The following is a 16035-nucleotide window of genomic DNA, read 5'->3' as shown; positions in this document are numbered from 1 at the left end:
AATGAAAAACACGTTTTCATGACCACTTTTTCTGCTCTATAACTCTGTGCGATTAAATATTGACTCTGACGTTTCGACTTCTGGCGACCATCATCAACTTAATATTTTAAATACGGACCGGATTTTTTTTCAATTTAATTAAATCCTTTCATCACTCTTAAAACACTATATATAGTCACTTTGATATTTGCCGACGTTTCGTACAGAAAATTCCATCACCAGAATATTTTATGCAAAAAAAATTAAAAATAAAAATGCAATACGGCATTTTATTGAGCATCAAATTGCGCAACTTTGCCCCCATTTAACCGATCCTGTATCTCTTACGGTTTCCGAAATCCCAATGATGAGCGTCGAATTCGGGCCACCCTGTACAAAATTCATCACAGAACTTCAGTACGCTGATGACTGCGCTCTAGTTACAAAAACGATACAGCAATTACATATAAGAAATGCTGAACACATATAATACATGGGCATACGAGACTTTGGGGCTTAAGCTGAACATCGATAAAACTAAAAACAAATGCAGTAATAATAATCCCCACCAGTTATATAGAAGCGAAACCTGAAAATTCAATAAATATTTTCTTTCTATTTATTAAAAAAATATTCAACAAACTTTATATAATACTTATAATATCCAACAACATAATACTGTCATGCTAATCCAACAAGTTTGCCTCCTATTTGGTTTAGAGAATTAGTGAGTTTCTTACCAATCGTCTTAGCTGTTTTAAATGGCACCTATCAAATAAAAAAGGAACATATTTAGTTATTTTTTATGCAAGACGATAAAATGGTATTTTATCGTCGTGAATAAAACAATATTTTTTTCCATAGCGAGTTACGTTTTAAAAAATATTCAGAAATTATTATTTCAAGGAATTTATTACGAATAGAAAAAATATTACGCGCGTTGGTTTCTATGTAATTTGACAAATAAATAAAGCTGTCTCTTTAATTGTCAGTTTTGAGTCAATATTTTTTAATTCTCTTTCGTGTCGATTGCTGATTGAATTGGAGCCAGAAATGGCTCAAAACAAAATAAGTAAATTACCAACAGATATTCAGGCTGAGGCGACAAACGCCATATCCAAACTACTTCCATTTAAATCCCGAATAACTTATGAAAAGGAATACAAAAATTTTCAAAAATGGAAGTAATTAAAAAACGTGCGAGAAGAAATAAAGTTTTTAGCCTATCCTCGCTGTTAAAGTATCATTTAATCAACCCTTGCGGTTAAAGTACTATTTTATCTACTATTTTTGATAGATATAAGGCAATTTTAACAGTTGCTATGGAAAAACCAATATTTATTAATTGAAAAAATAATAAATTTATTTTTTATTTTTTTTGTCTTTTTTTTATTTTTTATTATTTTTCTATTTATTTTTTTATGCTTACATCAACGGCGGCATTAATGGCATTGGAAAAACCTTCAAATGCACCCACTAAAAATGTTCCGACAGCTCTTCCTTTTCCGCCATCATTTCCATACTTTTCGTGTTCTTGTATGTTATCGAGTAATGGCTTAGGATTCAGTAAACCAGCAACAAACTGTTGCAAATTTCCATATTTAATATCGGCTTGAATAGGTATGGACTCTTTCGCAGCGGATTCCAGCACAGGACTCTTTCGTCCAGAAGGAGGAAACGGAGTTACAAAATTTACGGCCTAAAACAAAGAGTCAGTAATTAGTATAGAGCAATAATATAGTAATCGCAAAACATTTTCCGATACACGTCATCTCAATCATATCGACATTGACAGTAAAGTCTATAAACCTGACTAAATGGAATTTTGGAAAAAATGTTTAAATTTGTTGTATAATAAAGATACCGAGCAGCTCTTCATTTTACTTTATAGAGCAAATGATTGTAACAGATATTTTATTTAGATTAAAGCTGCAAAAATTAGTTTAAACCGAATTTTATTATCGCTATGTTGGTCACATTGCGCCGTGTCCAGCAATGTTGTCCTTTATTATTTGTCAATTATCCTAATGTCAGTCATTATTTTGTATAATATCCTGTTGTCGTTGATTGTATGCAATTTTCGTTTCTTTGCCTATTTTCGTAGTTTTTTTTAAATCGCACTTTTAAGCACAAACAATTCTTTTAAGAACTAAATTTTCGAGTTTTTGTATTGCGTTTCTTGAAATTATGTGTTGAAAATATGCCAAAGCATTTAAACAGTCGAAGCAAAGAGCTTTTAAACAATTTGAACGTTGACAATAAAGGTCCTTTATTACCCTTGACTGCAGTCAGAGAAGTAAGTTTGATTGATAAGCACATTATACCACTTTCAAAGTCAGTTTTTATTAAATTCTGTGATTATTAGTTTGTCCATTAATACCACCCTCCTACTTGTTATTACCAATTACGGCGTTGTAAGATGTACATCAATAAATAAATAACCCCATAATAACGCTTAGAATAATCTTTATAATGGAATAATGTTTGCCAATACATATGTAATAAGTGAAATAAGACTCAATAATCAATTAATTGCTAAAATATTAGTTATTAATTTTAAATTAAGATTCATCTCATAAATCCATCACAATCTGGCAGCGCTGTCGCCACCGCTTGTCATTCAAGCGATTACCATAAGTAAAAAACCACACGATCAAAAAAAACAGCGCCAAAGACGAACGATTGATAAATGTGACATGGGCGTAAAAATAATTAATGTAGTTTGTTTCTAGAATAATTGTTAATAATAGAATTAAAACTCGTAATTTTTTGTGTACAAATTAAAAATTACAGTGAATACAAATAATATGTTATGAGGTGGCAACACTGCAAGGTTTAGTGTACCGTAGAGAAATCTGAGATGAATATACAAGTGGCACTAAAAAGTTTTTTTAAAATTTCCCGGAAGATGTCAAGAAAAATGTAAAATTTTCAACAATTTTTTTTCGCAAAAAAAATTGGCTGGCGTGTTTTTCTGGGGCCGAAATATACTGTACTGTTAAAATATCTGCACTTATTCCTGGGACACCCTGTATAATAATAGATGGCTACTAGTTACTATTAATTACTACTATTCCATTGCAAGACCAGACGAATCAGACCGGTAAACTACGGTAAAGAGCGGTTCCTGAAAAACATCGCTTTGATACGGAACGGTTTGGTAAAATATTGTAAACGTCAAACGTTGACGTTTTCTAAATTTCAATCATAGATAAATGCAACAAGTTTAGATTGGAGAGCCCGTAAAAACTTTAGGTCGCGAAATTATTTTGGGTCGCGACCGTTATACGCGATCTGACGCTGCTATAGCGGTCGCTAACAAGTCGCTAAGAACAACGGCAAACAAAAACAGAAATAATTTTCTCTTGTCAAAGTCAGAATCTTCAAAAATCATAATAATCTTTCAAAATCTAAACCGCTCTCATTAAAGAAATTCCGAAAAGTGTTTATAGTGTCCATTTTCAAAGTAATAATTGCTATTTTGTGAGTTTAATTCAACTTTGATTTACTCCAACCGGTGATAATTGTGGAAAAGTGGCATTAAAAACTTAAAAAGCTGTGCTGTGAACTGTGAACTGCAAAAACCATCGTGGATCGTGGCATAACGTCGGTTTCCAATGTTTCATAGGTATTTCATACATGCGTCCTTATATAAAATAAAGTTTCTGGTATGCAACACACTGTCTTTTATTTATAAAATTAAACGAAAATAATAAATTTGAATAAACAATATTTGGCGATATAATTCCGGAAAAAGCCGAACCGCTCCGAAATTTTCAAAAGTTTTGGGTAGCGACCGTTGCAAGAATAGCGCCAAATAGTGTTTACATTGTCCTTATGGGCACTTTCCAATCTAAACTTGTTTCATTTATCTATGATTTCAATACCTCTATTAAATTTATCTTTTATGCATTTTTAATGTACCTATTCTCTGCTTTTACGTTTGCTTCTTCTTTTCAATGGAGTTTAATTTTGAAAAGCACTTTATTAATAAACTGTTAAACTCGTTAAACAGCTCAAGTGAAGATTTGCAATATTGAATGATTTAAAAACATTCACGATTACTTGTCTTGTTTTTCATGTTTTCTTTAAATGTTTCTGACTTTAAGAAACAATGCTGCATGATAAGTTTAAATGGTCCTAAAAAGTAATTCTATTTAGTTAATGAAATTTATTTACCTTTGCAGCCTACCCCCATTGCTTTTGGATGTAAATACAAAATGTTATAACAAATTTTAGAAATGAAATGAGAATTTCACTCGAACTTCCAATATTTGTCTGATTTCTGTCACATAAATGACACTGATTGACAAACAAAACCAGAAAAACCAGCCTTCTCGCGCTGGTTAGTTTGGTGACAGTTATAACCGAATTTTTTAGGAACCGTGTTCCGTAATAAGAAAACTTACAGGAAACCGATAGAAACGGAACATAAAACCATAACCAAGGTAAGCAGCGGAATACACCCTAATTATATTGTTCGTATAAAACTTACTTTTGCGTTTACAGCTTGATCAATCTTTGCATCGACTGCGTCTCCTAATTTTCCCAAAGGTTCTAAAATTTGTTCTGGTGGTTGATTCGAATCGGTATCTGGTGGACCATAAACATCTGGCAACGTATATGTAGAGGTATGCGGAAAAGAGTGACAGACATGTGCAATGAAAACTATGAAAAACATAGTATACAGCAACATTTTCCTAGAAAATATTAGAACATGCTTTATTTTGAAAATGTTTGATTCTCAAGTGGTTCACCCCTATAACTTTTTTATTTTCTTTTTTAGATAAAAAAACGAAAGGGTATAGCCGGATTAATATGGGAAATCTGCCCCCGCGGCTTTTTTAACTCCCACTCAAGGGAGCGATTTGGTGTCAAATCAAAATAATTCACCTAAATTTTTAGCTCTTTAACTCAAACGGCTTTCGAGATTTTCAAAAAACCTGTTTTTTCAATTTTATTTTTATAATAAAGTTTAAAATTAATTAATGATGATTTTTTTTCTAATTCTTAGAAGTCTAAGACATGATAAAATAATATGGTCATGATTCTTAAACGAAAAGCCGATTTTTAGCGGAGGAAAGAAAATTAAAATCGTCATTTTTTTAACCTTTGTGAAATATGTCACTAATTAAAAATCGTCAGAAAATGTATTTTATACTCATTTACACTCAGGAATTTTTTAGAATTTTTTGAAGTGGTGGAACAATATGAAAAAAATTAAAAACTCATTTTTTTTTCTAAAATCTTCTGTTTTAACTAACTCATATTTTTGTTTAGTTTAAAAAAGTGCGTTAGAAAATATATTTTCGTTAAAAATACATCATCCTTGTCAGAAATAAACATAAAGATTATTATAAAAAAATGAGTATGAGAAGATTTTAAAAAAATGAGTTTTTAATTTTATTCATATTGTTCCGCCACTTCAAAAAATTCTAAAAAATTCCTGAGTGTAAAGGGACAGATTAGGTATCCTATAAGTATACAGATAAAAATCTTGTCCCTAATTCGTGGTACGAAAATTGTTTTTTATGACGATGTGCAAACGAGTAAAATTTCCTGCGCGCAAAAATAAACTCGCGTATTATTTCCTTTACGTGAGGTGGTATTAACTCTCTTCATTTATAGTTATCGGATCGGAAAGAATTCTGTTCGCGTCGCGTCCGCTATTTAAACTTAACCTAACTTTGAATTTAAAACTTTGAAATTGTTTTGTTTACTAGCTATTTTAAAACTAAAGGGCTAAAGTGCTTATTTCTAGTGCTTTATTGTTCAACGTCTGCCAGTGGGTTTAGGGCAACAAACAACAAATTCTCTTAGAAGGGCTAAGTCGCCATCTGCTTAAACCTAAGCCTCTTTATAGGTTCTTTAATATTGGAAGAGGTGGAATCCATATTTTGGGCCATATTTATTTAATTAAAACTAATCCCAGCTACTTAAATATCAAATTACCTATTAAAACTAAAGTAATAATTCAAAACAATTCAAACATAACTTAAAATAAAAAATCTCGCCGGCCGGCCCTGGTTGTCAAATACCCGCACATGCCCATTTAAGCAATTTTTAAACGTTATTTAGAAATAGCGCTTGTTGTAATTGATCCGCAAATTACGCCAAGCGGTAACGTTATTAGCGGGTGTTGCGTTAAAAATTGACTCGCGCATATCGTAACTGTAGTCTTTGTCGTAACCATGATCAGGTACGCGTAAATACTGCATGACGCTATTCGGTTTAACGATATCTCTCTAATGACTGTGCCGGTCAGGCGCTGTATACAATTTTAGAGCCCATAAGTGGGCGTGCTATGTGCGCAAACTAGTAACCTAACTAGTGCCCGATTCCGAAAATTGGAACCACGAAAAACAATAAAGAAAAAACAAAGTCTATAATCTGTATAATCTGTGGTAAAGGAGTATAAAAGACATTTTCTGACAATTTTTAGTGAGTAACATATTTCACAAAGGTTTAAAAAATGAAGATTTCAATTTTCTTTCCTCCGCTAAAAATCGGCTTTTCGTTTAAGAATCATGATCATATTATTTTTTCATGCCTTAGATTGCTAAGAGTCAAATTGTCATTGCATTTGATAATGAAAAAAACTGTTTAAAGTTATAAAAAATGTTACAGAGATGCATAATCAAAAAAAAACGGCTTCGATTTGATACACAACCAGATAATTTTACATAAAAAATTAAAACGATTCTCCATTTCCAAGTCAACTCTAGCGCCGTTTTTTTTCAATATTATTGTTTTAAAATAAATTTTTTATATTTCAATTAAAAAGGGATTCTACTAAAAGACAACAAAAAAATTATAGTGAAAAAATTAAACAATATAAATCTATTCGTGTTTTAATTTCAAGATATTTTAATGAAAAAATCTTATTGTTAGTACGCTAGTCCAAAAGATAAACGAAACGTTATACAGTATGTCCCCGGATTGTCTTTACAAGAGGATATAAACTTTTTTATTATTGATTTTTTGAGAAAAATTAAAAATTTTGCTTGTTCTACAGTGGTTAATCCCGTTTATAATTTTGCTAATTTCCATACCGTTTTAGAGAAAATTAAAAAAAAAACATGAATACAGGGTTGTTCACCACATACGACACGGAGTATTGTAGCTGAACGATTAGATTTTTACAAATTGTAAGTTTTGGGTTCGTTGAAGGACTATTAGAACTACAATTTAAAAATATTTTTACAAGATACAGAGTGTCCCAAATAAATAAAAAATATCAAAGTTGTATTTTTTTAAACGGAACACCCTGTATATTATTACATTTTTAGTTTCTACGATTAAAATAAAGGTAAATTTGATTAAGGTTTATTACACTTAAACCTTACTGTTTTTGAAATATTTTCAATTTTGTGAAATTGCAGTATAAATTTTAAGGCTTTATTTCTCCGAGGGTATAAAAAGCATTTTTGGTAAACTCTGTCTCAAATAGTTTCTGAAAAATAAAATTAATTTTTTTAAAAAGGAAGGTCCGATTAAATTTATATCTCCAAAACTAAAGTTCCAAGAAATGTCGTAATATATCTACAAATTTATTTACCCACTAGTAGTAATAAAAAGCATTTTTGGTAAACTCTGTCTCAAATAGTTTCTGAAAAATAAAATTAATTTTTTCAAAAAGGTCCGATTATATTAATATCTCCGAAACTAAAGTTCCAAGAAATGTCGTAATATATCTAGAAATTCATTTACCCACTAGTAGTTATAAAAAGCATTTTTGGTAAACTCTGCCTCAAATAGTTTCTGAAAAATAAAATTAATTTTTTTAAAAATGTCCGATTAAATGAATATCTCCGAAACTAAAGTTCCAAAAAATTTCGTAATATATCTATAAATTCAATTACCCACTAGTAGTTATAAAAAGCATTTTTGGTAAACTCTGTCTCAAATAGTTTCTGAAAAATAAAATTAATTTTTTTAAAAAGGTCCGATTAAATTAATATCTCCGAAACTAAAGTTCCTAATGCTAAGTTTTTAATACTAAATATTTAATGAAGTATATTTATTGATCAGTTATTGTGTTGTAATAATTAAAATTATACTACCTTATAAGAGTGTCCAAATTTATTTTAGAGTGTCTAAAAATTTATTTTAAATAATTATTAGCTTTAAACGGCAATAACTTGTTTAATTTAAATGGAACACCCTGTATATTTTATAAGAATTAGATGCACAATTTAATTGTCTATTAAATCGTTTTATACCACTTTTTACCTATCCCTTCAAGTTTTCGTAGAAAATGCATTTTCTTATAATTTAGACCTCATTTATCAATATACCCATGGAATGTTGACATTTTAGATTGTTTTTAAAACAACAAATGTACAAAATGTACAAGCTAGTAATATTATCGTTTTTATTAAAACGATAATATTACCTAGCCCATTTGTATGCAAAAAGAAAACTATTTAAATCTTTATAAAAGAGTATACCATTAATTAAATATACCACCAGTATTTCCGCCCAAATACTAATTAATTACATACTTAATTGTGTTCGTTAATAAATTATTCTAAATAAATGTGGATTTGAATCAGAAATCAATATATTAATAATAAGTTATGAAAATGAACGTCTCCGTTGTTATAAATAAGAATTTGTCAAAAAATGAAATATCATTTTTAAGGTTTGAAGTTTTTTTACCACACTGTCTAATACACATACATAATCATAGATAAAAGAAAATAATCTACAAGATAGATATGAAACTTAATAGTAAAATTTTGGGTCAAAGCGCCCCTCCGTGTTTTTAGTAGAGACTACGTTTTACCCAGCGCCTTCGCCTTTTCTGCTGTAAATGTTTTTTATGTTTATATTTGAATTCAAAGGTATTACTGGTTGCCTGCACAACCGCAACGTATCCGCCAGAAATTAAAAGACTTTTTCAGGCGCCATCTTTTAGTCAAGTCGAGAAGTAAGGGAATCAGACAATGGAATTGTCTGGTATGAAGAAGTACGCTTTCCGAGAATTGGGGAAATTTCGAGAAGCAGTCAATAGAGTATATAAGCCGGAGCCATCGACAACTGAGAAAGTTTTTGAAATTTGAATATACCGCGTGGAAATTGAAAATCGGACAATTTGGTGAAGGAATCTTATAAATAGTTAGTTTGTTGTGTGTTATAAGTTAGTAATTGTGTATAAAGTGAGAAAAATAAATTCGTTAAGTATTTTATCGTGAGTTTAAATTAGTGGACCCACGGAATCCGTAACAATTGGTGTCGGAAGTGCGATTCAAGAGGATTTTAAGAAGAAATTAAGTGGATTGGAAGATTTTTAGACCCAATTAGAGTATTTTTATGGTTGGTACAAGAGAACAAGCGAAGAAAATGGAGGAAGTAAGCAAATTATTGGGCGGTTTTATGGAGAAATTAGAAAGAGAAAAGGAAGAGGAAAAATTACGACGTCAACAAGAACAGGACCGGCTTGAGAACATTTTCGAAGATTTGAAAATTCAACGACAACAAGATAAACAAGAAGAACAGGACCGGCTTGAGAAAATGTTAGATAATTTGGAAATTCGTTTGGAGGAGCGACGTCAGAGAGAAAAGCAAGAAGAACAGGACCGGCTTCGGAAAATTTTAGAAAATCAGGAAATTCGACTTCACAAAAACTTCGAGGATATGAAAAAGGAGCAACAAGTAATGTTGGAAGTACGTTGCCAGGAACAGCAAAATCACCTTCAAGAAGCCGTAGAAGATCTTGAGGAACGCCTTCAGCAGAAAATGGAAAAATTAGAGATGGACCTACAGAAGACCAAGGCACAAGTAAGGACACCTGGCGTTTATGGAACTGCGAACCTCAAGGCCCCGACCTACGATGGACAAACCACCTGGACGATGTACCACCGCCAGTTTGAAGCAGCGGCTGTTGCCAATGGATGGACTGACCAGGAGAAAGCAGCGGCACTTGTCATCGCGCTGCGTGGCCCTGCCCTGGACTCCTGCAAACTATTCCTGCAGCCCAACAGCAGGAATACCAAACTTTGGTCGCTGCACTGGACAGAAGATATGGCGACCAACATCGACGCCAACTTTACCAGGCACAGATCAAGATCACGCCTGCAGAGGTCCGGAGAGTCTGCAGGAATTCGAAGCAGACTTACGTCGCCTGGTACACCTAGCGTATCCAGAAGCACCGGAAGAGGGAAGAACTGGCTGCTCAGTGCTTTATCAGCGGACTGAGGGACAATGAATTACAGAGGGCGCTGCAAATATCGCGATTTTCTACCAGCAGCGAAGTACTCGTCAGGGCGCTGGAAATAGAAGCTGCATTTAGCGCCATTCCTAAACAGAAGATAGGCTCGGTAACGGTTGAGGAACAGCCAAAGAGTTCTCACATACGTTTGGAGGAGATGTGTAAGAAAGTCGACAAACTATGTGAGCTACTAATAAACAACGGAGTCAACAACACCCAGACAGAGAACCAAAGAAGATTCCAGGATATGAGGTGCTATGGATGCGGCAGGAATGGCCACATCAAACGAGATTGTCGCATCCAAATGCGATTCCATTCACCATCCAGAGAACATCGGCACATCGGAAGATCCCAGGACATAAGTTGCTATAGATGTGGCAGGAATGGCCACATCAAACGGATTGCCGCGTCCAAATGCGATTCCGTTTACCATCGAGAGAACATAGGCACCAGGAAATCAACACTAATGAGCGAGTATTGGCTGAAGAAAACAGAGCCCTAGGATGTTTTCCGTTAGGAGTCTAGGAAAAACCGCTGACAGTTTGGTGATCAACGGAAGGTCAATGGTAGAAGAATTCGAATGACTGTGGACACAGGCGCTATGGTATCGTTGGTGCGGACTAACTCGGTGCAAGGATTGAAGATGATGCCTCTTAGAAGAAGAGTGTATTTACGTACAGTTACGGGGGAAATGGCCGTTGTACGGGGAGAGGCTTTCATAGAACTGGAGTTAGGGAATTTGAAGTTTCGGCATAGCGTTTTAGTGGCAGACATCGAAGATGATTTTATCATGGGTATGGATGTGATCAGTCAACATGGTTTTTCGTTTGATCACCATAGAAACATCCTGAAAATCGGAAATGAGGAATTTTCTGTATCTAAAGAGAAGAGACCAGGAAATATGGAAGAAAGATCATCGAAAATTGTGATGATACCTGGTGATACCACGAAGACAGTGTTCGGGAAATTAGAGAAAACCGCGGGGTGCCGTGTAGGATGGGTACAAATTATCGACAACGAACCAGATCGACGACGAGCTACCTTAGGCAAGAAAATGAAACATCGTGAAAGCACTATCAGAGTAAGGAATTTTAAATTGAGAACTGACGAACAATGGACGACGATACAATTGAGGAAAGATCAAAGGAAAGATCCAGACATCGGAGCAATACTACGGCTCAAGGAAGGTAACGGCGAGAGACCACCGTGGCAGGATATTGCGGACAGAGGGCTCGTTTTCAAAGCTCTCTGGGCTCAGTGGAATTCACTGGTGATTGAGAATGGATTGATAAAGCGCACGTGGGAAAGTGCGGATGGCAGGACAGTAACAACTCAGTTACTGGTACCAAGGAAGAAAGTCACCCAGGTATTGGAAGAAATTCACGGTGGTAAAACTGGAGCCCATCTTGGAGTAAACAAGACCTTGAGTAAGCTGAGAGACCGTTTTTACTGGGTGGATTATTGCGAAGATGTTAAGAAATGGTGTCAACGTTGTAAGATTTGCGCAGCTAGACAAAGACCAAGTACTCGATCTGGGGAAGAAATGGAACAGGATAGCGTTGGACTGTCGTTCGAAAGAATCGCTAGGAAGGAAAGATTATTGGACATTCATAAGGCCGTTAGAAGTAAGATTGCGCTAGCCAGTGACCGGATGAAAGCTCATTACGACCTCAGAGCTAATTCTACGGGATTTCAACAGGACGATAGGGTATGGTTGTATAACCCACAGCGCAAGAAAGGAAGGTCCCCAAAGTTAACTCCAGCATGGGAAGGTCCTTATACAGTCATCAAGAGGATAAATGATGTTGTGTACCGGATTCATCGCAGCCCTAGAAGTAAGATGAAAGTAGTTCATCTGGATCGATTGAAGAGATACCAGACAGGAAACCTTGATCGGGACGATCAAATTTGAGAAGGGGGCAATGTCAAGAAAAATGGCGTATCCGCCAGAAATTAAAAATGTATTACTGGTTGCCTGCACAACCGCAACGTATCCGCCAGAAATTAAAAGACTTTTTCAGGCGCCATCTCTTAATCAAGTCGAGAAGTAAGGGAATCAGACAATGGAATTGTCTGGTATGAAGAAGTGCGCTTTCCGAGAATTGGGGAAATTTCGAGAAGCAGTCAATAGAGTATATAAGCCGGAGCCATCGACCACTGAGACAGTTTTTTGAAATTTGAATATACCGCGTGGAAATTGAAAATCGGACAATTTGGTGAAGGAATCTTATAAATAGTTAGTTTGTTGTGTGTTATAAGTTAGTAATTGTGTATAAAGTGAGAAAATAAATTCGTTAAGTATTTTATCGTGAGTTTAAATAGTGGACCCACGGAATCCGTAACAATATATATATATATATATTTTACAGTTTATTTTTTTATTTATTTTACAGAGTTTCATGTAAATGATCGTAAGTCGACTGGCTGTCTAATGAATAGACCGAGATTTACAGATTTTAAAGCGAACGAAAAAAAAAATCAAACAACGAATACATACCATATATTTTTCTTTTATCTAAGATCCTTATTGTCTTTTGGAAACACGTGGATTTTTGCAGTTTCGTTAGTCTCTTTGCAAGATGCAACACAACAAGAAAACACCATTTTTACTGTTAATAAATAATAAAACTATTTCTGACTATGATATTTAAAATTTAGATAGAAAGAAAATTTAATAACAAACTAAATTCAACAAAAATCAAAATTTTTCCTGCGAAAATCGGGCTTCTTTCACAGAAAAGGTATTTTTTGATTTATCAGCAATCATTGTCAAGTTGACAATATACAGGGTATTTTCTAATTAGTCTAAAAAAATCGTGGTGTGATTCTTCATATGTTCTTTAAACAATTTTTATATAACTATTGGGTCTACCAGTACTTCCTTTCTGATCTACAGGGTGTTAAAAAATTAAAAAAATCGATTTTTTTGCTTAACATAAATGGTACACCACTGCTTTTTTAAAGAAAATATATTTTTTCTTGACTGGCCATCCTTTCTCAACAAGATTGATCTTCTGAGTTTTTCTTGTTCATCAAACGGTTGTCGAGAAAAAAATAAATATACTTATTAAGAGCCCGCCCGAATCCGTTTTCTAACGATTTTTTATTTTTTAGATTAATTAGGAAACACCCTGTATATGCATATCACAGGCAACCAAATAAACTAGTAACCTCCAAAAATTATTTTTCCTACCACTAGCGACATACCGTGTTTTTAGTGTGTACTAAATGATTTTATCAAAATTTCACCATATAAGTTTCCAGGCAATGATACATAATTCAGTTTTTTAGTATTTGGAGCAATTATTATTAATCAACGCAAACAGTCAATTACTGTAGTTTGAATACTGGAATCATATTAATTGGTCCTCTTTAACAAATATTTAAACAGTTTTTTTATTTTTTAATGAAATAAACGAACTATATCGACAATATTAGTATCTGTACTCTTTAAAAATTTGGTACATCTTTAAAAATAATCTAAAATGTCAGTATTCCATGGGTATATTGATAAATGAGTTCTAAATTACCAGAAAATGCATTTTCTACGGAAACTTGAAGAGATATGATATTGATGGTAATAATACAATTTGATAGACAATTAAATTGTGCATCTGATTCTCATAAAATATACAGGGTGTTCCATTTAAATTAAACAAGTTATTGCCGTTTAAAGCTAATAATTATTTAAAATAAATATTTAGACACTCTGTATAAGGTAGTAAAATTTTTATTATTGCAACACAATAACTGATCAATAAATAAACTTCAGTAAATATTTAGTATTAACAACTCTGATACCCTCGGAGAAATAAAGCCTTAAAATTTATACTGCAATTTCACAAAATTGAAAATAATTCAAAAACGGTAAGGTTTAAGTGTAATAAACTTTAATCAAATTTACCTTTATTTTAATCGTAGAAACTAAAAATGTAATAATATACAGGGTGTTCCATTTAAGAAAATGCAACGTTGATATTTTTATTTATTTGGGACACTCTGTATCATGTAAAAATATTTTTAAATTGTAGCTCTAATAGTTCTTCAACGAACCCAAAACTAACAATTTATAAAAATCTAATCGTTTAGCTACAATATTCCGTGTCGTATGTGGTGAACAACCCTGTATAGCTGAATTTTGATACTTTTAACAACAGCAAAAAATATGACTTTAATCAAAATTAATTATAATCATCTATCAAAGAATGAAATTCAACCATGTTTTCATGTTTTTTTTTTATTTTCTCTAAGACGGTATGGAAATTTGGAAAACTATAAACGGGGATTAATCATTTTAGAAGAATTTTTATGAAGAATTCCTTTTTCTCAAAATGTCAATAAAAAAAAGTTTTTCCTCTTGTAAAGACAATTCGGGTACATACTGTATGCTAAAAAACTTAATGCACTTACCTATTAGAGTATGGCACCAGAATAGCCCAAAACGCTTTACTAATAACTCACAAATTCACATTACCAGAACCTAATAAAATTATTAGTCAACGTCAATAATTGCAAGAATATTGAAATTTTAATAAACTCGAATAGTTCTTACAAAATAATTCTTGTTATGAAAAACTTACGTATAATTATCACACACACAGGCACCTAAAAAGGTCTATATTTCTGCCTTTGTTTAACTTTCACTTCTTGGCGTAATTACAACAAAGACAGAATACTGATACTTTCAATTCGCTGGCCGTTTATCAATGACAACTTTCTCTTTTTATGCGAATTTAATTATTATTTTTATTTCTAACATGACAAAATTTTCTTTAAATGTATTTACAAAAATTTTGAAAATATATTTAAAATTATTTGTTTATTTATAGGCGTACTTTCCATTAAGAGTTAAAAAATTGATTTAAGTGCAAATCTAAAGTATGTTGTAGGATGTATTTCGGGAAAATATTTTAACTTCTATAGGGTGGCTCAAAAAAGTGTGAGTGGATCGGGATGATTTTTTTTAATGGAACACACTGTATATTATTGCATTTTTGCCTTCTTTTCAGATCACTTTACATAATCCTAAGATATGAGTAAATATATTTCGAGTTTCAGAAATATTAATAAATAAATAAAAAAATATATATTTTTCAACCTTCATTAAAAAAATTATTACAAATACAAAAACTGTCATGAAATCAAAACTATATTAGGTATTTACTTTAGATGGTCTGTACTTACTTTGCTATAAATATAGTAATCTTAAATAACACAGGATGTACAAAATTTTACACCAAACTTTCTAAAATACAAAATAATTTTTCTTCGATTTTTTAATGGAATTAAAAATGGTATTAGAGTATCTCAAAATTTTTAACGGTTACGCATATATTTCATATGGCATTTTCCATAGTAAATGTTTATCAAAGCCATTCAATGAAGAAAGTTTGGCGTAGAATTTTGAACATCCAGTATGATTTAAGATTACGATATTTATAGCAAAGTAAGTATAGTCCATCTAAAGTATATACCTAATATAGTTTTGATTTCAGGAAAGTTCTAGTATTTGTAATAATTTTTTTAATGAAGGGGTTGAAAATATATATTTTTTATTTATTTATTAATATCTCTGAAACTATCGAAACATATTTTATTCATATCGAAAATTATATAATATACAGGGTTTTCCATTTAAAAAAAATCATCCCGACCCACTCAAACTTTTTTGAGCCACCCTGTAGAAGTTAATATATTTTCCTGAAATACATCCTTCCCAAGTCGTTTATTCTAGGAGCTACAGATGTCCGACGCACTATTGCCGGACCTTGTATAAACCAAAGACAAAAAAACAAATTTATTAAATTAAAACACGAGATACATGAGAATATTAAAAAACATTC

The 16035-nt window shown here is 32.4% G+C and overlaps 1 protein-coding gene across 2 annotated transcripts; it reads right to left on the bottom strand.

The window, feature by feature from the left end:
• Positions 1–641: 641 nt before the first annotated feature.
• Positions 642–14919, bottom strand: LOC115885266. 2 transcript variants are annotated; one of them, XM_030904116.1, is made up of 5 exons: positions 14773–14919; positions 14603–14672; positions 4475–4679; positions 1409–1678; positions 642–747 (listed from the first exon to the last, which is right to left on the bottom strand). In XM_030904116.1, the coding sequence occupies exons 3-5, from the start codon at positions 4673–4675 to the stop codon at positions 661–663; spliced, it is 558 nt and encodes a 185-aa protein (XP_030759976.1). In that variant the 5' UTR covers positions 4676–4679; positions 14603–14672; positions 14773–14919; the 3' UTR covers positions 642–660. The 2 variants fall into 2 exon arrangements, with proteins under 2 accessions (XP_030759976.1, XP_030759975.1); XM_030904115.1 differs by lacking the exon at positions 14773–14919 and having other exon boundaries at positions 14603–14749.
• Between the last annotated feature and the right edge of the window lie 1116 nt (positions 14920–16035).

This window comes from Sitophilus oryzae, unplaced genomic scaffold, assembly GCF_002938485.1.
Source record: "Sitophilus oryzae breed Bouriz unplaced genomic scaffold, Soryzae_2.0 scaffold_379_pilon_pilon, whole genome shotgun sequence".
Taxonomy (NCBI): domain Eukaryota; kingdom Metazoa; phylum Arthropoda; class Insecta; order Coleoptera; family Curculionidae; genus Sitophilus; species Sitophilus oryzae.
Note: the sequence above shows the minus strand (reverse complement) of the source record. Positions and strands in the feature narration are given on the sequence as shown.

What these genes read in the sequence shown, in the direction of transcription:
- LOC115885266 (XM_030904116.1), bottom strand. Translation starts at nt 4,675, where the DNA reads ATGTTGCTGTATACTATGTTTTTCATAGTTTTCATTGCACATGTCTGT. An exon ending in ATCAAGCTGTAAACGCAAAA is followed by an intron (nt 1,679 to 4,474) that starts GTAAGTTTTATA and finishes TCTTTGTTTTAG; the next exon opens with GCCGTAAATTTTGTAACTCC. An exon ending in CCATTAATGCCGCCGTTGAT is followed by an intron (nt 748 to 1,408) that starts GTAAGCATAAAA and finishes TTTATTTGATAG; the next exon opens with GTGCCATTTAAAACAGCTAA.